Here is a 25,945-nt window from a genome sequence, read left to right on the forward strand (position 1 = left end):
CATATTGTCCCATACATAAATATATATGGTTTAGGGGTTGGGATCTCATCGGTTTCCAAGTTCTCAAATAGGAGTGTGTAGGGTGACCCCAGGGACTCCCCCTATATTTCATTTAATTTGTTATATTGGCCCATACATGAATATATATTGTTTCGGTGTGGGGATCTGAACCGTTTCCAAGTTCTAATACAAGAGGGGTGGGGTGACCACAGGGACTTCCCCTATATTTCATCTGATTTTTTATATTGTCCCATACAGGAGTATATATGGTTGAGGGGTGAGGATCTTGACCATTTCCAAGTTCTCAAACAGGAGGGTGTACGGTGACCATAGCGACTCCCCTATATTTCATTTGAATTGTTATATTGTCCCATACATTAATATATATGGTTAAGGGCTGGGGACCTCAACGGTTTTCAAATTCTCAAGCAGGAGAGGGTGGGGTGACCCAAGGGACTCCCTCTATATTTCATTTTATTTGTTATATTGTCCCATACATGAATATATATGGTTTAGGGGTGGGGATCTCGACAGTTTTTAAATTCTAAAACAGGAGGGGTGGGGTGTTCCCATTGATTCTCCCTATATTTCATCATATTTTTCATATTGATACAAACATGAATATATATGATTAAGCGGTGGGGATCTCGACCATTTCCAAGTAGGAGAGGCTGAGGTGACTCCAGGGACTCCCCCTATATTTTATTTGATCTATTATAGTGTCCTATACTTGATTATATGGTTTAGGGTCGGGATTCTTGGCCGTTTCCTAGTTATCAAACAGGAGGGGGTAGAGTGGCCCAAAGGACGCCACCTATATATCATATGATTTGCTTACATTCCGGTATTATATAATATAGTCGCATTATTTGTAAAAATAAAGTAAGAAACTTCCAGCTACTTTAATTGAACCTTCAAAATTGAGAAAAAATACCCCTTCAAAATTGCAGTAATATGTTAACACTTTAAAAGCATCTCACATGTATAATCATCATTTATCACTGATAGAGAAAATTTACACTGTGAACATGAACATATATATTGATAGATATACTATTCCCAGCTGTCACAATGAGGGTTGGTTGAAAACAAAAGTTTACGACAAAAGAGATTATTTCAGCTTTCCAATTGTGAACTTTCCATTTCTAAGTAGCAACATTCCAGCAGCACCTGCATACGGGGTATATATCTCCCAATTGATACGATATTCCCGTGCTTGCATTTCCTATCATAATTTTCTTGATAGAGGGTTGCTGCTCACAAGGAAGCTATCAAACCAAGTGTTCCAAATGGTGAAGTTGAAATCATCCCTTCGTAAATTTTACGAACGCCATCACGAGTTGGTTGACCGTTATGGAATAACCGTTTCACAAATGATATCGGATATGTTCCTTACGTCGTAACTACAATTCCCTTCCCTTTCATGAATGTGACCTACCGAATTAGACTATTTACCGGATTTGTAATCACATAAGCAACACGACGGGTGCCACATGTGGAGCAGCATCTGCTTACCCTTCCGGAGCACCTGAGATCACCCTTAGTTTTTGGTGAGGTTCGTGTTGTTTATTCTTTAGTTTTCTATGTTGTGTCATGTTTACTATTGTCTTTTTCATTTTTAACCATGGCGTTGTCAGTTTGTTTTAGATTTATGAGTTTGACTGTCCCTTTGGTATCTTTCGTCCCTCTTTTGTATTTGATTTTGATATTAAAATTTGTCAAAAAGTAATTTTGAGTTCCTGTATACATTAGTTTCTGCTTTATCTTTCTTTCTCATATATCTTTCGTTTTTCAATTCTAGTGTTTATATTCATTTACCATGCATAGATGTATTTTGTCACCTGCCTGGATTTTTTTTTGTAGTTGATCGCCAAAACCCGGAATTACCCTTATCCGGTTATGGAATCGGATCCGATATTGTAAAATTCTGTCTTCACAGCAGCCATTGTTGTTGTGTTTACAATGTTGTTTTTGTCAATCAGATACGATTTTACTCAAATTTACACATTATCTGTCGACGATTTTCTGTATTAAGCTAGCGGTTGAATAAAAACGAGCATCGCTGTCATGAATAAAAATGATAAAAATAAGTTTTCAGATCGTTTATTTGGAGACTTTGGTGAAAAGGTAGGCAACGTTTTTTTGTATTTTCTCCCAAGTGAAAGGTGACTCCGTCGTGCGTAGCTAGAAACCAAGTCGAAATTCCGCTTGCAAAAGTGGAAGGTCGCGGACCTCGAACCACCGCTTATTTGAACAACTGCCTCCAAATTGAAAAGATCCGAAAGTTTCGTTTTCTAACTTGAAATTGCCGCCAACAGCATGAACAGTTGAACTTATTATATATCAGACTACTGACGTAGTTGTACTACGTATTGATGACAAACAATATTCCTACGACTTTTGCCAGTTGGGAAATCTAAACTACTTGTCTTATTATAAGAGATTTTCGGCGATTAAATATTTCATACAATTGTTCTTTGACATCTTAGCCAAAAGGACAGGTCATAATAAACTACACAAGGATTCCTAATGAGCACTACTTCCTATGTGTAGCTTCAAAACTTTTGGGTGATTCGACGATCATTTAAGGTTTTTCTGGTCATATGTTTTGTAATCCAGAATAAAAAGTATTAAAAAAGTGTTCAATTAGTTATATATAACATAGAAGCCAGCTAGATAATAACAATGGCAAATATTTCAGCATTTATTGGGTAGAACACAAATCTAGGGTGCTCACATAATGCAGCTTAATTGCATAAAAACATATCAATGCATTATGTATGCATTGAGAATTTTCAAACCGTTAAGTACAAACCTTCCACTATATCGTCTTCGAGATGAACTGTTGATACAGTAAGTATTTCTGTAAAATGACTTCTTCCAAATGAGTTTTCTGCGCAAATTCGTATTTTATAAATTTGACCCTCAGTTAGACCAGTTAGCTCGAAACTTTGTAAATCACTTTGCTTGTCTGTTTCATTTACTTTAGCACTTGACCAGTGAATTTCATCATATTTTCTGAACTCTAGTACAAAAACTTGTGGCTCGTCTCCGCTAAATCCAGACATCCATTCAATCACAAGTTTCGTTTCAAATGCAATAACACGTAACCATTTTGGAATTTCAGGATGAACTACAAATCAGTAATGCACTCAATATTTACAAATATACAAAACGGGTATTGATAAACATGTATCTACGTACGTATAATACAGACTCAGAGATATACATAGTATTATTGACTAATTACAGTTTAACTCATGGGTTAAACAGCATACATCGTGACCCATGTACAAGATTTATCTCGATTTCGCTTTTTTTAAGCGGGAAAACTCAGGGAAGCACGAGATATGTACGAAAAACGTTCTAATTTTGTCTTTAAATCATTTTTCCAATTTGTACTACATACCTTTTTCTTTAAAAAGAAATGTTTGTATACCACTATATGTTTTTGATACATGCATTTATGTTTTAACGATGGGAAATGATAATAGGGTTTTGGTTTTAACGGTAAAAGATCAAGTGTACTTGGTAAAAAAAAAAAACCAAAACGGCAAAATATAGTCACTGCATCGCATTAAATACAATAGATGGTCGATACTTGGTATTTGCTCTGTAGCCGTTTCGTCGATTAAATTAGTTAACTATTGTTTTTTTTCTCAAATGTTGCAATGAAAATGAAAATGAAAATTTAAATTTACTAAGAAATTGGGATATTAGATTTATCACTTTAGTTTCATGCTGCCTATAATGAAATTGTATACTTATATTAGTTATTTTTGTTACTCACGCATATATGGAAAACGATCTGTTAAACTAAAGTTGGCATACGTATATATTTGCATCCGAGTGCTAGAAAATATATACAACATGAAAAACTTCATTCAGGTTAAGTTCAAAAAAGGTAGGCTCGTTTGCAATAGCGAATAATAAAAATTCTAGACACTTCAAACAGTTGCGTGCCCCATATATATCACAATGAATAATACTTTCAAAAGATACACCCAACAGCTGTAAGAAATGTTTTAATGTTGATTGTCAGTAGACAAAGCAAAGGGTCCTGGAGAACAAACGATTTTGCATTAAATCGTTCTATGAATAGGAGATGTGTTGTATTGTTATGCCATAAAAAAAGGAACTCTAAACACACAAAAGAAACGCAATGGATATTTCACTCAAACAACGAAAAAGTGCCCATTCTGGTTTTAGACTAAGCACAAAAGATTTTAACCTCAGTAATATGTTGAATAAATGGATTCAGTTTACATATGTAATTAGCTAAACTATAAGAGGTTTAAGTTAAAATTGTCGTTGTTTTAAAATACGTCTATGAATCATTAGCAATCTGATTTTGCTCTTTTGGTGTGGTTTTAAAAGTCGTCTGATCTGTTATTGTGCCGATTGTTATGAAATGTTGACTACGTGTGACGGCACATTGTTGGGAATACATACTCTGCAGGAGACGCTTATCGTGTCAACGCATGATACGGTGCTTTTTGCCCGCAAATTGCTTTTTGTCCGATAATTTTGCTTTTTGTCCGACACTTTTGCTTTTTGTCCGTTGCTTTTTGTCCGATAATTTTGTTTTTTGTCCCACACTTTTGCCTTTTTCCGTTGCTTTTTGTCCGTTTTGCTGTTTTAGCTCACCTTTCCCAGAGGACTAACTGAGATGTACTCATCACTAGGTATCCGTCGTCGACGTTAAATTTTACAAAAATATTTCCTCTGAAACTACTGACACGATTTCAAAAAAATATCCGATGACCCCGCCCAATAAATCAAGATGACCGCCATGTCTAAAAATAGAACTTTAGGGGTAAAATGTAGATTTTGGCTTATATCTCTGAAACCAAAGCATTCAGAGCCAATCTGACAAGGAGTAAAAATATTCATCAATTCGAGATATATCTGCTGATTTTTTTTGACACATCGGATAACAATTTTTGGAGTTGCTGCCCCTTAATTGGTAACTTTGAAGAAAATTAGCAGATTTTGGTTTTTACTTGAATGAAGTTTTATGTTTAAGTCGTTATAACGACTGAGCTTACTTGTAATAACGGCTTGTATTTCAACTAAGCTAACTTGTTTTAACGCATTAACCAACTTGCTTACTTAAAAACTTCTTTTTTAACAGAGTTATGTTTGATTATGATACTTTTTTTTAATTCATTGATATTTTCCACTTGTATCACATATTAATTTCTTAAATTCAACCGTCTGGGTAACCGAGACCTGTTAAAGATTTGATTTCAAACATTGTTGATGCATTTATTTCAAATATTTCAATTAAAAAAGTGTTTTATATTTAGAAATGCACTATGTGTACATGAGATATTGTGCACATATATTTCGTTATAAAAAATAATTAAATGATAAGAAGCCTTTGTTTTACTTGCCCATCTCTTTTCGAGTTTGACAAACAACAATTAACTACTTGGCTGACAATGCTGTTGTGTTAACAAAAATTTCCTTATTCCTTGAACAGCCTCGAACGTCTTAACGGTACACCATTTTGGAAAAAGTTACTAGACATTTTCAAACTTTAAAGATTAAAACAGTTATCTCAATAAATAGCTACACATATATTCCTTAAAAGAGGGACGAAAGATACCAAAGGGACAGTCAAACTCATAAATCTAAAACAAAGTCACAACGCCATGGCTAAAAATGAAAAAGACAAACAGACAAACAATAGTACACATGACACAACATAGAAAACTAAAGAATATACAGCACGAACCCCATCAAAAACTAGGGGTAATCTCAGGTGCTCCGGAAGGTAAGCAGATCCTGCTCCACATGTGGCACCCGTCGTGTTGCTTATGTGATAACAAATCCGGTAAATAGTCTAATTCAGTAGGTCACATTCATGAAAGGGAAGGGGATTGTAGTTACGACGTAAGGAACATATCCGATATCATTTAAACTTTGCGATAGTGTTCCAAAAGTTACAGCATTGTTAGTCATATTTGTAATGTTTGTAATGTTTAGAAAAAAATGAAGTTGTTGGGAAAATGACGAAATTATTAATGGACTTTAAAAAAGTTTTATTTTTAAACTAAAATGTTGCGAAATATTTTGCAGCGACGGACAGACGGCCGTTCCTATATCAGTGCAAATGGTGACTTAATATCACTTACGGAAAGAAAACACTGTGCATATAAGCTATATAATGTCGTAAATGGACGCACATCCATATGCAGCAAACTCTGACACCATTTACCATAATGGTATTTTAACAATTCAAACGAGAAAAAAAACAACGGCTTGATTGATTTACAAAACTGTATACGACAAACAAATATGATATACAGAAACAAACAACAGCTACGGTACTAAGTTACAGGTTGAACCACCGTTCCTGACTTATTTATATGATTTTCATTTATAATATTTAGCGCGGTAAAACATATTTAGAATTTCAATAACAAAACCATCACACATGGATTTTTTTATTTGATCAATTCCAAACTAATATAAAGTTTCGAACATATTCGTCTTTATCTTTAGATATCCCATGAATTCTAAAAGTTGGAGAAGGTACACCATTGTTAACACGTTTAAGGATGCCAGACTAACTTGCGACCAGAATGAATTAGCGTTTTTCTATATAACAATCTTAAATATTCCTTGTTGTGTAAAACACTTAAGAATGCCAATTCCACACACGTACAAATATCCTTATATCTTGCCTGTTACCTCTCCTGGTTATGTCCCCTTTTTTCTATTTCTTCATACTTTTTTTCACTCATCTAATTATTAGGTCTATTTTAATTAAACAGTGTATCCATATAAATGTATCTGAACGCGTACATATATATATAATAGTTGTGATAATATATATAAGAAAGAGGCGGAAGATACCAAAGGGACAATCCCACTAAAAACACCGGATAGAAACAAACCACGCAGCCACAGCTAAAATGAAAATCAACAAGACACTCAATAGTCCACAAAACACAACATTGAAAAAAAAATCTGAGAAACATTAACCCTGTAAAAAACGTGATGATTTGTGGTTTTCTGGAAGGGTTAGCAAATCCTGCTCCGTTTGTGTCGTATTATAATCATATTTTCGACAAGACTTCATTGTGCCATGTCCATTAATCTTAGGTTTAAAGATATATGTTTAAGTGAACTTTCAAACCCGTTGTTCTGAAAGATCTTTTTATCCAAGGGGTCCTAAATAGTCATTTTTGATGATCTCACAAGGAGTCATAATCTAATTCCTTGCGAACACATTCATAAGAACCGACAATTCCCATCTGCATCTTTTAAAGATTTCAAATATTGTATAAATTAAACGGGGTACCACATTACCAACCCAGCGTCTCGGAAAATCTCATCTAAGGCAACTAGAAACTGATTAAGTTTGTAGCTATTCGCTAAAAAAAAATACAGTGATTTCTGGCATACACATTTATAACGGCCGAATTTAAAGTTTGTTCTGGCTGATAGAAGAAATTTCGCAATACAAACTGAAATGCAAAAACGCACAAACGCATAAAGATGTTTATTCAGGACAATAATTACTTATATAACCCCCCCCCCCCCCCCCTTCCCAAAAAAAACAAAACAAAACAAAACAAAAACAAACAACAGAATTATATATGAACTTCCACCAATGAAGGTTGTAAAATACTATAGATAATACTGAATGCTTTACGTAATGTTCTTTTTATCTTGTTTGTCGTGAAGAGCAAAAATTGCACAAAAATAAAGGAATCATCCTTTAACTAAAAAAACTTTTGAAAAGTCATCGTTGATTGTTAAAGGCTATTCATTTTTGAAATCTAAATTTTGTAACGCTGTTCTGAGTTCTCAAGATGTAACTTGCATCTCAAATATTGGTAAAAACAATTGAAAACAGTGTCTGTATAAAATGTACTACAAACATAAACGAATGAAAGCCGCTGGGATGCAGTCCAGGTCTCGGATAAGCACATTTAAAAAAATGACAGCTTACATGAACTGAGTGCAAATAAAAGCACAAGTCCAACACTTGCTTTTTCAAAATTAAAATCTATATTCAAAATGATCATTTTTTAAAACAAAAAATGGTTAGGAAAATTTACCATTCAAACAATAGATCGATATCAAATAAGAATGTTTCATTTTCATTTTCGGCTACAATGGGTATATAAAACATACAAGAATTATCAATATAGAGCCCTAACAGAGAATGTATCTGTCATGTTGTGCAACGAAATCTCTACAACACATGGAAGTGACAACACTACAGATGTTTAATCCCGCGAAAAGCATGACTTTGGTCCACAATGAATCGCTGACGGCTTTTGGTACACTTATATATAATGATTGTTGGTTATCAGATTTTTTTTTTACGCCGGACGGCCATTAAAACAACACCAAGTAAAGATTGCTGTGCTTTTTCTTTTTAAATTTCCACGCAAACTGATATAGTTCTATAGGTCCATGAACAATAATGGATACTCGTGTCAATAAGAAAGCTAACGCGGAAACAATATCGGAGTTGTTTAAGACAAATACATAGGTCCTGCTGGGCGTTTGTTGCTTAATGTCTCCCTAGACACTGCCTTTCATTAAAAGATTCTTTTGCGTAATTTGTGGATTATTTGGTCTAATGTAGAGAGTAAATATACAGTCTACGAGCAATTGCTTCCTGGAAAAATCATATTTAAATTATGCACCTAATTGTTTGTCACTGGTTGTTAGAAAACCCTGGCAAATATTCTGCTGTTTACTGAAGTTTCTTTACAATAAGGGCGTTGAATTCATGACATAACCTTAAACTTACATGCCGAAAATAAAACAAGAAAGTCATACTTGAGTTAGAAAACGTTCGAACTCGAATTACATCAGCTCAAATAACCCCATGAACTTTACATCTGTTCCAAAAATTTATCAAGCGAAAAGTATTCGACATTGGATATATGACAAAACGCCAAATTGGTGGTGAAAATCGTCTTTAAGGTGGTATGGGAGTATAGATTAAAAATGATTTTGCCAAAACTTAGTAATATTGTGAAATGTTCAAAAATATAATAAGTATGATAGATAAACGACCATTTTCAAGATACAGGTTGTGACAAAATGACACATTTTGTATTGATTATACAGGGAAAAAACAACATTATGTAATCAGAAGCTAAACTAAATGATAGAATTATAAACAAATGATAGAAGATAGCTGTTAGGAAAGAAAAGGCTTTGAAAATATTAATAGATTTGAAAGGGTCACCGTGCTCAAATGAAAAATAGCAAAAGTTCATGTAGACTATTTCAGAAAATGCGCTATTTTATAGTTATCTCCCCTAAAAATACCAATTTAAAAACATTACTAATCAAACAAACAAAATCAAATTTTGCTACCTTAATTACAAATTTTTCCTTGGGTTCTCTGTTATTTACAATCCAAAAATGCGTAAAGACACTACATTAAAGGGCAATAACTTCAATAAGAAAAAACGCAACCAAAAAAATGGTCAAAATCATCATCAAAGGACATTTACTGTAATAAGGAGTCTAATAATGATTTTGACCATGTTGTCTCACTTGTATAGAACTGATCTTTCTGATCATCATAAAGTTTTTCTGTCTCCATGGTCTCTATTATAATTTTCAAAATAGAAGGCAAACACGAAATTAAATGGTAAAAACCATTTAAGGGCAATACATCCTATAATAAATGGGAAATGAGTCCGTTGGACACAGATAATGACTCCGTTTGCATTTACCTTTAGAAAGGGACATAACTTAAGAACGGCAAAAGTGACAACACCCAAATTTGTACTTGGTCAAACTTCTGTTATAATAAGAATTGTGTATAAGTTTCATAACATTTGCTTGAGACAAACTTAAATTAGAAAACAAAAACGATAAAGTCAGCATTTTCCCTATTTGTAAAGGGGCATAACTGGAAAAGTGAGGCCACCAATTTGACCTGTGGTTTGCAGTTATATACATTGCACATTTCATACCATTTTTGTAAAGTAAAAGTACGGAAATAAAAAAATCAACAGTTTTGGCAAAGGAACATAACTCTAGAACAGTAAAAGTGACGCCACCAAAATTCAAACTTGTTCTGGGTTATACAGTAATAAGCATTGTGTTCAAGTTTAATAACATTGGTTTGAAGCAAACTATGATAGTTAGAAAATGGAAACCAATTTTTTGACCAATTTTTTGACATCATCTGACCGTTTTGACATGCATGGACAATCGGTAGAGCTCAACATCCTGCTGTTGTTTATCTTGGTTTGAAGGCGAGTTAATTAGATAATTAAGTTAAATAATGTTATATGCATAATTTGAAATTTGAGCTATGGAATACTTCTTACAAACTATTAAAAACAAAACGCAAAAAATCATAAATACGCACGATACCACTAAAAATTTCTGCCTCTGTTGACAATATGCGCAATCACTTATGTATGTTTACTTTTGTAATAATAAAAATATGGCATGGTGTTTTGATGTTCAAAATAAAACCTGCAAAAAATATACACATTTTTATATCGGACATATAGCAAAATCAGCGGACAAAAAGCAAAACGGACAAAAAGCAAAACGGACAAAAAGCAACGGACAAAAAGCAAAAGTTTCGGACAAAAAGCAAAACTATCAGACAAAAAGCGAAACGGACAAAAAGCAACGGACAAAAAGCAAAAGTGTCGGACAAAAAGCAAAATTATCGGATAAAAAGCAAAACGAACAAAGAGCAACGGACAAAGAGCAAAAGTGTAAGACAAAAAGCAAAATGATCGGACAAAAGCAAAAGCGGACAAAAAGCAAATTGCGGACAAAAAGCGCCGTATCAAACGCACTCAGTCATGCTTATTTTGACGTTGATGAGATTCCCTTCGTCTTAATTTTTATTTTGTTATCTCTTCTAAATCGAGTTTTTAACATCTATAAACAGCAGTTGCAAACATTCATTAAAACTTGTGTTAGTTTTTGAAAGTTAATCAACAGTTCTCGTCTTCCAATAGCCTTTCGCCATACCTTACCGAATTTTCAAATGAAGCACATGATTCTACCTATTGAATAAGTGATTTATTCATTTACTTTTTTTTTTATTATTTGAAATAGTGTGTAATCTACAGTAACTTTTACTTACACGTTAGGATTTGAAGATATATATTTCATAGAACGACATACAGTGTCCAACCAGGCACAATGGGGATCCTTTATACATTGATCAATCTTTATGTACTGCTCACAGTTTATCACATTTATTTGTCTCACTGAATAATCCGTTCCAACCAATACAAAGTCTCCCTGCAATTTAATTTGCAATGATTATTAGAAACTACATACGCATAATACTGGTATAAGTGCGCAAGAAAGTAAGTTGTTACTATTTATAGATAGCCATTTTGGGGGGAAATAAAGGCCGGAAGATACCTAAGGGATATTAACAATCACGAGTCGAAGACAAAAATAAAACAACAGTATACATAACACAACGCAAAAAAAAACATTAAGAATGTGCAAAACCAAATCTATAATGGTGAAACTATTTATATTTTTTTTGTGATATATATCGCAATAGGCTGTCTTATGTCAAGGTATGTACCCTAATATTGTTTATAATTAAAAAAAAACAACTTACGATATTGACTAAAGACCAGATGGCTTCATTCTTGGGAAAAGGTGAGAACATATTTGACACGTAAGTATTTTCGTTTGTCGAAAATAATTTATAAACCTTTCCACTACCTGAAATAATCAAAAACATATATAAATGACACTACAGTAATTAAAAATAGTATGATACAAAAACAAACGATACGAGTTACTATCTATGACACAAAATCAGTACATAAATCATAGATACCAAGATTAAATTTTGTAATTACGCCAGACGCGCGTTTCGTCTACAAAAGACTCATCAGTGACGCTCGAATCCAAAAAAGTTAAAAAGGCCAAACAAAGTACGAAGTTGAAGAGCATTGAGGACCAACATTCCTATCATTTTTGCCAAATACAGCTAAGGTAATCTATTTTTGAGGTAGGAAAGCCTTAGTATTTCAAAAATTCAAAACTTTTGTTAACAGTTTATTCATAGATATGACCATATCGATGATAATTCATGTCAGCAAAGAAGTTACACGCACAACAACAAAAACAAAAAAGAAAAGGGACGGCTCTTTAGTGCTGTTCTTCTTCCCAAAGTCACAAGGAGGCCTCCAAAGCGGAGCAAACAATAGTTTCATCTCAATGCAAGTTTAAACTACTTAATAATATATATTGTATAAATTAGTTTTTTTTTCTTTCTCAAATGTTGTTTTACTTGTACATGAACAGGAGACTTAATGAATAATTGACTTGATTTTCTGCAAAGTAGAACAGAGTTTACTTGTTTACAATCCTGTTGACATTTGTTTGTGGTTTTTTTAATTTGAACTTGGTATAACCATTATTCTAACATGACATTTAATGATATGCTTATTAAACTTAATTGCATCATTTTATTGATTTGAAGAGCCAAATAATGTATTTATAATTCTTTTTTCCTTACTCAGCTTCAGTAAATTTTTAAAACATTTTAATAAAATAGTTTATGCAAAAAAAGGAATAAGCCAATTTCTATGCACACGATACTTAAAATATTTTCAAGATCCTGTTTGATTTTGATGTAGTCGTATTAATAACACGATGGCTGTACCGTCTCATTAACATTTGTATACTTTTTGATACATACCTGAGCCTGCATAAAACACAATTTCCGTCATATTCTTATGTATTTCTAATTTCTGTAAATGGTCATACAAGACAAAGATTGGCTTTCCATACAAAGGCTGAACAGATTTGTGCATAAGAGGATGGTTGGCAATAAAGTTGAGAACATCTTCACTTTGAGCCATTGAATTATTAATACACTGGAAACAAATTGAACATTAGTTATTTTGTCTTTGGGCATAACGTTTCGACAACCATTAACAAATTAAATAAATCCGTATGAAATATATTCCAAACTTATTTGGTCTTGTTCAAATATAGCAGATTTGCTTAAGCATGAATAAGTATCATATGTTTCCACAAAAAAAGTTCATAGCTTTTAGCCAAATATTTTGAAATTTGAAGTGGTTTGTTTTAAACTTTAATCTTGCCATTATAAAGTTGAACCATACTTTGACTGTGTATTTTAACGGTGTGAATGTGAAAATTAAATATCGTATATTTTATCAAGATTATGAAACAAATTGTTCGTGTTGTTCTATGTTCATGATGTTGTGTTGTTTGGACTTATTTCTTTATTCTTTTTTGTCCTGTGCGTTTTTGGATTTTGTTCCGTCTCCTTTGTAAAGTTATGCTTTACAGTTTGATCGGTAGTCATTATATTGTGTCTCAATTTGAAGGCAATGCTCATTCGATAATACGTAAAGAAAAGTATTAGCAAAAACACTGAATTACAAAGTAAATTAAAAACGGGTAAAGTCCAACCAATGTAACTTCTGAAGAAAAAAAACAGTTAATTTTCGACATCGTAAATGTATTTTCCGATAGATTGTATTGCTCGCTAAACCTCCCAGTTATAACAGCTATTTATCCTTTAGATTTGTCATCATTATTATTCGAAATCATTCATAAATGACTGAAGAAAATTTATATGCATGTCAAAATAAAGCTAGACTCAGTGCTTAATTCGATCTTTGATTGATAACTTTTTATCTTCAGTGTTGTATAAAATATTTATGTTTCGACTATTTAAAATGTCTAGTAATACCGTAACATAAACACTTAAAACAAACTTACCATTCCAGGTCTCGGTTGTGGTATATTTTTGGCCTCTGTCCATAACGAATTTTGTGTAACCTGTGTCTTAAATGGCCCATTAAATACAGCTTCAATGTCAGATGTGTTAAAGGCACATATTACGGAGATTGGTGACTTGATTCTTAAAAAAGATTAGTACATAGCACAACATTGAATATTTCGTAACATATTTTACCCCCATTTAAATAAACATCAAGCAAAAGTTACATATACAGTTGCTATTATCCATAAAATATACATTTAGTCGACGAAGGGTTAAAACAAGTTTTTTGTTATGATATATGCATTGATAAAGAGAAGCATAGACAGAAGGAATAAGAATGAAACCATAAATCTTTCAACAATTATTTTTTCTGCAAAACTCAAAAACATCTACTGATTTCTTTCTTCTTGTTGGTAAATATAATAAACACATTTTACATTCTAACTATACCCTATATAGAACTTCTTGTTTGAATTGAATTTGAGCGATACAATGTTATAAAATAACTGTTTAGTATTTCTTAAACCGGAATCGAAATCCTTAAATCCATTCTTTTAAAGACTTTTAATTTTAAGTTTACAATTAAAGGCTTTAGTGTAAAGAGTTAACATTACTATATTAAATCGTTTGAAAAATATTGGTCGACAATAAAGTTACAGTACTTAAAATTGAAACAGATATAAATAATAGGGTCACTGTCGTCCGAGTCACTATTTGTCACATTTCAAAATATTTGGGACATTCAGTTTTTTGGTGTAGTTTCAAGTCCATGGGCTTAATCTATATATAGCACAATTTCTTTGATTTTAAATTATTCAATATTATTTATTTTGGTCTTTCGACTATTTAAGCGCCACGGGTGAGTTATATCTGCTAAATAATATATCTTTGTTGTGTTTTATCAAGAATGCCTTTAAGATTGCTATTTTTTAACTTGCCTTGTCGTATACAGACTATAGAATATGCCATCTTTTTCAACTATGTCCTCTGAAACATCATAAAAAATGTACATTATTTTCATCGATTTATTTAAAATTACTCATTATTACAATATATTTGTTAAAAAACAAGAATGTGTCCATAGTACACGGATGCCCCACTCGCACTATCATTTTCTATGTTCAGTGTACCGTGAATTTGGGGTCAAAACTATAATTTGGAATTAAAATTAAAAAGATCATAATTATCATAGGGAACATGCGTACTAAGTTTCAAGTTGATGTAACTTTAACTTCATCAAATCTACCTTGATCAAAAACTTTAACCTGAACTTCGCACTATCATTTTCTATGTTCAGTGGACCATGAAATTGGGGTCAAAACTATAATTTGGCCTTAAAATTAGAAAGATCATATCATGGGGAACAAGTGTAATAAGTTTCTAATTGATTGGACGTCAACTTCATCAAAAACTACCTTGACCAAAAACTTTAACCTGAAGCGAACGGGCGCACAGATGGACGAATAGACACACAGACGGACGGACGGAGGCACAGACCAGAAAACATAATGCCCCTCTACTATCGTAGGTGGGGCATAAAAATATCTATCTATCAAATAATATATATATACCGTTATATAACCGACAGCCCAAATTATATAACATTTTTTTGTAAGGTCAATGGTTACAAAGTATACATATTTAAATGTGGGCGATTTAATGAGATTTGTTATATGAAAGAAGTAGATGTTAAGATGTTTATTTATAACTGTTTATTATAACAGGGCGTTACTTCTTTTCGTAACATTCAATAGCATGCATTCCTTAAATTTAAGCAAGTGTCTTCAATAAATAGAATATTGACATAATTCTTTTTAACAAACAATATTAAAACCCTATATTGTTTGTGTTTAGTTGAATCAAATGGTAATATATGCTTGCCAATGCATTCCCTACGAGTCAATTACCAAACATAGGAATTCAATGGCATGCCTGCATCTGTAGTGGCATATAATTGGCTTTTAATTTCATAATTAATTGATTAGTTTTTACATAGTATTATCTATCAGTCCATGTTATGACAAACAACTGCTCAATATGTATATCAACTAATAGTAACTGATAAATATATCTATAAATTTATAATTGGCTAAGCGTTATACATTTTCGAGAAGAAGAAAAACGACGAGTAAGACCTTTTCATGTCCATTTATTTTAATTTAAACAATTGCTACGGTCTAGCAACCACACAGTACGATAGAAAATATGCTTAATATAAAGGACTATGCATACGTATGTCATCAAAATACACTGGCGAACTTCCTTCAGTGAAACACTGGAGTCTGGCCTTTTGATAACTTGTCCATTTATTCCTTAAAATTGAATTTCCTCCAATATCAGACTGCAAATTTAAAGATTTATAAAGAGAGATTTATCGGAGTTAAGAATGTAGAAGTTTCAAAGACATGTTTTCTAATGACATGCTATAGACAACAACGATCAAAAGAAGTTATAATTGTGTTCACATGTTCCATTACTCAACTTAAATGTTGTGTTGCTTTCAATATGGACTCTACCTATTTTTAAGTATCTGCCATACCTTATTGAATGCAGACAACTTACATATGTAAACATCTACAAAATGCATTATAATGTCAACTTATTGAAGTTATTTATTTTATGATAAAATGTTTTGCTAATTCCCTATAATTATGATAATCAGATATCCAACATTCTACAATGTTTAGTGCACTAAACAATAATATTTGTGTATTATACGCAATAAAAGTTTTACATGGATCAATTAGCATTTTTCGTTGAAAAAGAAGCACATGCTTTGTTGTCCAGTAGCGACAGAAACTATCTAAACAATCGTGTGTCTTAAAACGAAGCATGTAGCGAAATATTATTTCATTTGTGTATGTTTTGGTCCACATGAAGAAGAAAATATAACGAGTCAATTTTTGTGCTGATGCGGCATAAAAATAAATATGTGTTTTCCCTTCCTTATTCGAAATCAGTACTAGTTGTATTTTTTTTTTTAACTCATTTCAATACAGGACTCACCGTACCTTACAGACCTTTGCAACCCTCGAGTAAATTTTGTTTTCAGAGGGATCAACTTCAGTAGCGGTTTCGCGGAAAAAGAAAAGTACTGTTTCCTTTAAGGGGAAAGACCCCACAAATTGTGGATCTGAAAGAAAAAAGACCTATATCAGTTCTAAAGTATATTTTAAATTTAAAATGACCACCAAAACTGAGCATCCTAGTTATATAGATATTGTATTTCTTCCAGTTTGTTTTGGTTTTTTTCTAGCTTGGTTTATAATTATTTTAGCTCTATGTTTTAACTCGTAAGGCGTACAAGAGGCACTAAATGTATAAAATGGTCCAATGTCATGTTTTTATAACTCCAGCGGCATATAGTATACCATAAAACAAAACTTCTAGATACTATCGAGTTTTGTTATTGTCCTTCAATTATCTTGAATATTCCATTTGTCTTTTTTATTGATCTCTTTGCCATAAACTTCTTATTGTAAATGTGCAAGCAAGTATAAGAATGCACCATAACAATGGGCCATTCCAGTTAATATCTGCTAAAGAGGGTTGGAATGTGCTTTCTGAGGGGTGTAAAATTTATACATCTTAGGGGTGAATATTTTGGTTTTTTCATCTGACACGTACACTTATACGCAAAAAACTTCTGAGGGTCTTGCAGCAGTAAATAATTTAAAATAATTGCATCTTAGGGGTTACAAAAATGCCTATCTCAGATCTTAGGGATGCTTTTGAATGTAGACAGTTACGTATCATGCATTATCTGGTATTGTATTTAAAATTCTGATGGGTACAATCCTTGCAGTTAAAAATTCTAATAGGTCATTTTTCCCATGAAAGTCCATCCACCCAATATGAACAGAAACTCTACATCTGATAGGTCTTAATTTTTAGACCTGATAGGTAGTTTTTCATGATGTTTTTTTCTGATACGTATAAACAAATTTCTACACCATCCATCCCCACCTGTCAGAAATTAACTGGACTGTCCCAATATAAAATAATAAACATAAGCAGCACTGTTGACAAAACAACTATAATACTAGTTTTTATGATTTCCGTGCGGACGAAACGTAATTTGAAATTATATTTTTCACGTAAAATAAGTCAACACTACGGTCTTGGCACATGTGATATATTTGGGTTTATAAATAAATAATTCCACTTCATTACTTATAATTTACTGTTACCTTTCATCCAGTTTGAGCTTATGACACCTTTTTGGTATTCACTAACCCTTCCGGCGCTATCATACATTGGTCTAAATATTGTTGCCTCAGTATGCAACGTGGCGCCATAATACATAATTCCTTTGCCATACTGAATATGATCTCCTGTAGATTAAACAAATGATCCGTGACTCAAATGGAGGTTTCTGACGCACTATAATTATGTTAAGTTATAATTATAAGTTAAGTTTATTTTCGTATCAACATGGATAATTAAATCTTATATTGTACTACATGTATTCACTAATTGCAGGATATACACGAGGACATCTACTTAGTTGACCGATTCTGTATACAAAAAATATTCTTATACTTGTAAAACGATGATTATCAAATAGAAAGCACGAAATGCTGGTACATTTTAAAGAGTCCATGCTTTGTTAAATGCTTATTTTAAACTTTTTCTAATTTTATATTCGTTTTATTATGTTATAAAACAAATATCAGAATTGGAGTAAAATCAGTGAATATTAATGACAGCGTATATTATTTTTTTTATTCGATGGATATAATCTTAAGGAAACATGAATTTGAACATTATAGCTGTTTAATACATATAGATTTTTAACATGGTACTAGTGAATTGTCGGATTTATCAAATCGAGATAGTTAAATTATTATTGATAATTTAACTATTAAGATTAGATGATTATTTAATAGAATTTCTTTTTAATACCAGTAAAAGTATCATTTTTTAAAATGCAAGTAACTTTAAAAAATTACTGCAGGACCCTAGCAATTAACATACAGTTGCAAATAACTGTTAACATCCACTTCGTTTGAATTTTGGGAGAATAGCTGTCTCATTGGCATTCTGACCACATCTCCTTTTTTTTTATAAAGGTTGTTTTAAACAATGCTTTCAATATAATTTCTACACAGACATATATAAACGAGTTTTCTCCGATACACAAAAAAAACTCTGGAAAACATCAGGTGGTCTGTCAAAGTAGACATATCCTGCTACACAATTAACATCTAGTCAGAAGTCAATACCTTAAGTATCTAAAGATTTGGTAAAAAATTGGAGCATTTCGTCAATGTTTGTGAACTATCAAAAAGGTAAAATGACAAACGTACTAAACTTCGAGGAAAATTCAAAACGGAAAGTCCCTTGTCAATAGGCAAAATCATATACCTGACTTGGTACCGGCATTTTCAAATGTAGAAATTGTTGGATTAAACCTGGTTTTATAGCGCTAAAACCTCGTATGACAGTCGCATTAAATTCTATTATATTTACAACGATGCGTGAACAAAACAGACATACTAGGTAAAATAGTCAAAATATAGGTACAGCAGTCATCACTTTGTCACAATCTCAAATCAAACAAATATTTAACAAACAAAATTGTCATCAATTGGATAACAATCGCTCAATTACAATGGCAGAACCCTTGCAGACCTTCACAAAACTTTATCAGCTAAGCAATGAATATGCAACAATACATGGAAAAAATATTTAGTTATTTGTATTTTAGTTAATATTTGAAAACCAGATACAACTACTTGACTGGTGAGCTCTGAAACATATGTGTCAATGAAGCATATGTATGCTCAACACGTTAAAAACAAAAAAGGGAAAGTAAATAATTCCCATTTTGGCCCAGTTTTGATATTAACTTTTTTACATGAAGAATATGTACATTAATTTGTAAAACAGGGACATTAAATACAAAAATAATCATCAATTCTATAAAATTCGTCAGATTCTTCTCATTTTATTTGTAAAAGAGGGACGAAAGATACCAAAGGGACAGTCAAACTCATAAATCTAAAACAAACTGACAACGCCATGGCTAAAAATGAAAAAGACAAACAGAAAAACAATAGTACACATGACACAACATAGAAAACTAAAGAATAAACAACACGAACTCCACCAAAAACTAGGGGTGATCTCAGGTGCTGCGGAAGGGTAAGCAGATCCTGCTCCACATGTGGCACCCGTCATGTTGCTTATGTGATTACAAATCCGGTAAATAGTCTAATTCGGTAGGTCACATTCATGAAAGGGAAGGGGATTGACGTTAGGAACATATCCGATATCATTTGTGAAACGGTTATTCCATAACGGTCAACCAACTCGTGATGGCGTCCGTAAAATTTACGAAGGGATGATTTCAACTTCACCATTTGGAACTCTAGGTTTGTAAGAGAGTTTTGATACTCAAATATAGTTACTTCAATTTGTATAAAACAGATTTTCTCCACATTATTTGGTACGTTTACTTCTATTACAGTCTTATCTAAAGAGTATTGACACTCTTTGTTGTATGCGGTTCTTTTATTTCTTGACTTCAAGAGTACGGTCTAGTACTATGAGTAACATTTATAATACCACAAAGTATTACTACTCTAGTTATAGCTCTTTTTACTAAAAAGTATCAATATTGCTCTCATTTTTTAAGAGTAGCAATACTCAATAAAACGGTACCTACCTCCAACGTTAGACAACTCCGGTGATTTTTTTTTTCTAGAACTATTTTTTAGCATCTAGACTAGAGTTTTTTTCTGACAGAGTATCGATACTATTTGAAACTATTTTTTTCTAACAGAGTATCGATACTCTTTGAAACTGTTTTCTACTTTAAGAGATTCGAAATTCTTCAAAACAGGTTTCTACACTGAGCATAATGACAGTATTGATACTTTTAGAAATAGGTTTCTAACTTGAGAGAATCAATATGCTTTTAAAAGATTTTCTACCTTGAGAGTATCGGTACTCTTTTAAACAGTTATCCACCTCGAGAGTATCGATACTCTTTTAAATAGGTTTTATACCATGAGTATATTGAGAGTATCGATACTCTTTGAAATAGGTATCCATCTCGAGAGTATCGATACTCTTTTAAACAGCTTTCTACTTTGAGAGTATCAATACTCTTTTAAATAGGTTTCTACCATGAGCATATTGAGAGTATCGATACTCTTTTAACACATGATTCTACCTTGAGTATGATTAGAGTATCGATACTCTTGTAACACATGTTTCTACCTTGAGTATGATGAGAGTATCGATACTCTTATATCTATTTTTCGTTTTAAAAAAACATGGAAAGATTTGAAAAAATAAGGACTAATATAAGACTATCTGAGGTATGTATTGCTTCCTTCGGTCCACAGATACGAATGGAGTACACTAAAAAGTCGCAAAGGTTGAACTTTGAACATTAAATGTTTTAAAGCATGACAGTGTATAGCATCTTGATGGATTGAGTGAAATTCTCAAGAAAACATGCAACCAAAATGTAATAACCGCTGGCGTGAGACAGACAGCAACACATTCAAATGTATCACTTATAAGTGGTAAAAACAAGAATATAAATGAAGTTCATGACAAATAACAATAAATCAATGTGCAAATATTCAATACAAAAAAAACAAAATGAAAGTAAACATTTACCATATTTTTTACTGTTACCGCCTTTTGCTTATTGGTCACACTATTGTACATTGTATCCTTCTTTTAAATAATGCACTACTTACTAATATATGTAGTCGTAAAATTATCAAATGGATCATTTGCACACGGAACAGAACCTAAGCTAATATGCGAATTATCTGTTATGTTCAGTTCAAAACCCTTTGGTGAATCCGCGTTTGTTCCACACAATATGACGGTGTCGTCAGTTCGAAACTCTAGGACTCTTATGTGATTCTGACAATATGGTATCTACAATGAAATACATCTGTCATGTAAAAGAACTAAATATTTACGACAATGTTCTACACTTGTATAGATTTACCTAAACTTATTAAGGTGAAGATAATATTAGACGTGTTCTATATTGTTAATACCTGTATTAATAGGGATGTATGAGGTATACGTGAACAACCAATAAGAATCGATAAAACGTTAAAAAAAATGCATCAATAATAGTGCGTCTTTACTTTTTTTAAACCTACGAAAATAATATGTGTTGGCTAGTTTATTACCCTTCCGGAGCACCTGAGATCACCCCTAGTTTTCGGTGGGGTTCGTGTTGTTTATTTTTAAGTTTTCTATGTTGTGTCATGTGTACTATTGTTTGTTTGTTTGTCTTTTTCATTTTTAGCCATGGCGTTGTCAGTTAATTTTCGATTTATGAGTTTGACTGTCCCTTTGATATTTTTCGTCCCTCTTTTATTAGTTGCATGTATGTTGGCGCTTGTTTGTGTTGCAGTTCAATGTTTCTCTTTCTCCGTTTTTTGTCACTCCTAGTTGATGTGTTCCCTGAGTTTTAGTTTGTAACGTGGATTAGTTTTCTCTTAATGGATTTATGATCTTTGAACAACGACATACTTCGTGTGCCTTTATTTACAGTTCATTGGGTTCAAACTCATGTTAAAATCCCTACCTAATCAACACCCATCCTCTTCGTGTAAAAGAAGTTATCCGATTTATTGATTGAAATGAAGGATGCAATGACCTGTTATCGCTCACATGTCTGTCTTTTTGGTGTTTAAAGGACATTTGTTTCATTAGCAGTCATCTTATATTATACATGTACGTTTGGAGGTCAATTCAATTGATAAAACAACATGTAAACAACAAACTATAATCTACACATTGTGGCAAATAATTTCTAAGTACAAAAATATTTTAAGAAGTTTTGTTGTAAACTTATTTAAACATTTGAACGGCGGTATACTACTGATGTCTCTATTTATAAACAGACAGTCAGGGAATGCTAATGGATAGCTAAAGCTCAGATTGGTCGAAGTTTATAATATATCTGAATATTTGTAAATATTTATGATGATTTAATTGCTGTGTAAAGAACAAACCCTTTCTTTTGATAAGGTGCAGTAACTAAGCTTGTTTGCTTCAGATGGAAACTGTATAGAAATCTAAAAAAAAAAACATAGTGAATACAATAACATTGGATATTGCAGATTTTTAATTTACTTAAAACTAATTCTTAAGCATATGTTACAATTTTCAGAAAATGACATTATTTATACACAAGTGGATCATAAACTGATAACTCATCTAAGTGCGCCTTTCAAAGTTATAAACCCAGTTTTGAGATGTTCATGTTGGGAAGTTTTTCCATGTAGCGTTTTTTTTTTATGTCTCCGTCTTACCGTTGTTTTTGGTTGCTGTTGAAGACAATATTGCACGTATTAAATGTGTTTGTATATTGAGTAAACGTTTTGGCACTTTTGGTCTGATATGAACTATATTGAGTATCTATAGTGTATATTTAACTGGTACAACAGTTTTATCATTATTCTGATTTATTTTCTCTAGCCGTACTAGCTATAATTGTAAGAATATTTTTTCAAGTTGTCAAACTTCACATCATATGTTTGTACTACTCACAGAATTTACAGGAAATCGCGGCTTATCTAAAATGTCCACAATACTGGCATAATTCCTGTTAAAAGAATATGAGTAAATTGTCGTAAATACGAAAACAAATGTTTGATCAAACTGTTAATCAATGTGAGTATTAAACGTTGAGACAGTACAATATATTGCAAAACATAAACTCAAATAATTAATTTATATAAATTAAGTCTTCTCGTGGAATAATTAAAATTATCTTATCAAATAATATGTACATCTAATATGTTATGTTAATTCCATATTTTGAATTCAAACTTAACATTGGCAGTATGGTTGGCTGAAAACTAAAGTAAAACCTGCAATTTCTAATATCTTTTAATTGTGAAAGTTCAATTTTCTATGGATCAACATTGTTTACCAACAGCACCTACCAATAGAGTATATATAGGTAGGGCATACGCCCCCCCCCCCCCCCCCCCCCCATTAATATATTAATTCGTATAGAAATGCGTTCTAAAATAAACATTATTAAACGGAGGTTTTAAGTGGCAGAGTTCAATAAACTTTTAAAAGTGTATCCGACTATTTCAGGATTTGAACCACAATACCGTGTTCTGTTACAGGTTGATGACAACATAAAACGCCATTTTTATATGTCAGATTCGGGTTTTAATGTGCCATGATTATTTTGATTTGGAAACATTTAAGTTCATCGTAGGTTTTTGGTGGGACCCATTTGCTTAATTTACGCTTGTTGTAAATTGTATTGTATATTATATATTTGTTTTTGTTGTCTCTTAATATAGGAAGAAGTGTTAAGATGGTTAATGAGACAAATCTTCACCATACACCCAGTGTAATCCATGAACATATCACCATTTAACCTTGGTCGTCTCTTTTCTTTAATTCGAAGTGTTTCTTTTATTTTGAATTTGAATTTCTGATAATGGAGTTGGTATTGTTCGTTTAATATCTTTCCATTTTCTCCTACATTGAAATAATATTTACATATTAAGGATATCATCTGTTTTACTAAATAGCCTAAGTCCTTATTTTTGAGACATACGTTATTGAAAATTATGCGCAAATTTAAATGATCCCCTCTACATTTCTCATAAATAAGGGTTTGGTACCTTTTTTATTTCAAAATGTTTAAAATAACAACAAGGATTTTTAAAAGATCTTCAAGTATAGCATTTGAAACTATGCGTTATAAAACTACGGAAGAAAAAGTAGGGGTAAGTTGGAAAATGATTAAATGGCACTGCATTGATAAAAAAGAGGGTTCTTATTACTATACTATATATACAAATATTAATTTTCGCGAACCATTTAGGTCACGGAAATTCCAAAATATGGCATCAGTAAGGAGAGTTGTACAAACAATGTAAATACACAGTACCCCATCCAAACTTGCTTTAACTAATAGTATTCATCTTTTTCTATTTTATATGTACTAACAACATTCCATTTTTCTATAATTTCGATTAAAAAATTCCAAAATCTGAGTTAAAACAGGTCGATTGCCCCAAATAAACGTTGTCTGATTGGTTGAAGTACTGTGGCGTCGATGATAAGCATAGAAAGCCTCGATGTAAAGCACACGCTTCACAGGAATAAGGAGAGTTTTACAAATAATGTGAATACACAGATCCTCCATCCTATTTATGTTTTGCTGAAAATGTTGCAGTGTTCATCATTTCTGTTTTGATTCTGCTAACAACATTCCATTTTTTTCTATAATTCCGATTTAAAGATGTGGAAACCCGTAATAAAAATAGATGGCCTCAATGATTTAAAAGCAACGCAAAAAAAATCCGTTAATATAAACATGTTGAACTTCGACCCTGAGTTAACAAACCGATTCACAATAAAGATCTCCTTGCGCTCAGATGTAATTCTTAGTGAAGTATACGGGTAAATTCGTTTACAGAAATTTATACACACTTTTATCATTAATATATTACCAGGCTTTTGCATATTCACGTTTTTTTATGTTCAACTTTAGTCAAATTCAATTCTATACATTTTTTTTACGTAAAGCAATAGGAGTAAGAATATTATTTCGCGCCAATTTAACCAGCATCACCACCGCCATCAAAATTATTTACCGTTATCTTTGTGAAATTTCAGTTATATAGTTTTTTAATTAGAGAAATTTTGGTAAGTATTACTTATTAATGTTAAGGTTCTACTGATGTGCTTCTCTAGACCTTTTTGACGGTCAGTTTTATCCCATTTATCTCAATATTATCCCCGATGACAGAAATGTCAACCCGACCTATTCGTGTCAAAAGTGAAAATCGATCTATTTGATGAACTAATTTCTTCATAAACTGTGCATGCATTATTTCTGTATTATTTGATAACCAATCACATTCACGTTGCATGTTTGCATGATAATGGGTTATGTATTAGTGGATTGTAAGGGCGATGCAACATGCGAGGTCTGCGCGATCACGTGACATTATTATTTGTAAACAAACATGCTCCCCGTGTAACACGTGTCTGAATTATCCTTTCAAAGTGTTATGAATCTTTCAATCACTATTTTATAATATATTTTTCTGTTTTTAGGTTTGCATATCAGTAGTCAAAGTGAATTAGACATATAGTTCTGAGTATTGTGTTTTTTTTGGGTTTTTTTTAAATTAGTGGGTATATTAAGTCTACATAACTTCATAAGTCATTATT

The 25,945-nt window shown here is 32.2% G+C and overlaps 1 protein-coding gene across 2 annotated transcripts in view; it reads right to left on the minus strand.

Moving 5' to 3' along the window:
* LOC139519181 (uncharacterized) overlaps positions 1-25,945 on the minus strand; it is a 61,572-nt gene that overhangs the window by 19,850 nt on the left and 15,777 nt on the right. For both annotated transcript variants that reach the window (XR_011663535.1, XM_071311045.1), the window contains exons 5-17: positions 23,285-23,339; positions 22,747-22,809; positions 21,466-21,652; positions 17,938-18,081; positions 16,759-16,880; positions 15,980-16,088; positions 14,686-14,734; positions 13,744-13,885; positions 12,689-12,866; positions 11,597-11,703; positions 11,102-11,262; positions 3,791-3,852; positions 2,816-3,133 (exon numbers count right to left, since the gene is read on the minus strand). Coding sequence is in view for 1 of the 2 variants with exons in the window: in XM_071311045.1 (XP_071167146.1) it covers positions 2,816-3,133; positions 3,791-3,852; positions 11,102-11,262; positions 11,597-11,703; positions 12,689-12,866; positions 13,744-13,885; positions 14,686-14,734; positions 15,980-16,088; positions 16,759-16,880; positions 17,938-18,081; positions 21,466-21,652; positions 22,747-22,809; positions 23,285-23,339 (1,697 nt within the window). In the remaining variant the exon portion in view is untranslated. The remainder of the gene's footprint in view (positions 1-2,815; positions 3,134-3,790; positions 3,853-11,101; positions 11,263-11,596; positions 11,704-12,688; positions 12,867-13,743; positions 13,886-14,685; positions 14,735-15,979; positions 16,089-16,758; positions 16,881-17,937; positions 18,082-21,465; positions 21,653-22,746; positions 22,810-23,284; positions 23,340-25,945) is intronic.

Source organism: Mytilus edulis, chromosome 4, assembly GCF_963676685.1.
Source record: "Mytilus edulis chromosome 4, xbMytEdul2.2, whole genome shotgun sequence".
NCBI lineage: Eukaryota > Metazoa > Mollusca > Bivalvia > Mytilida > Mytilidae > Mytilus > Mytilus edulis.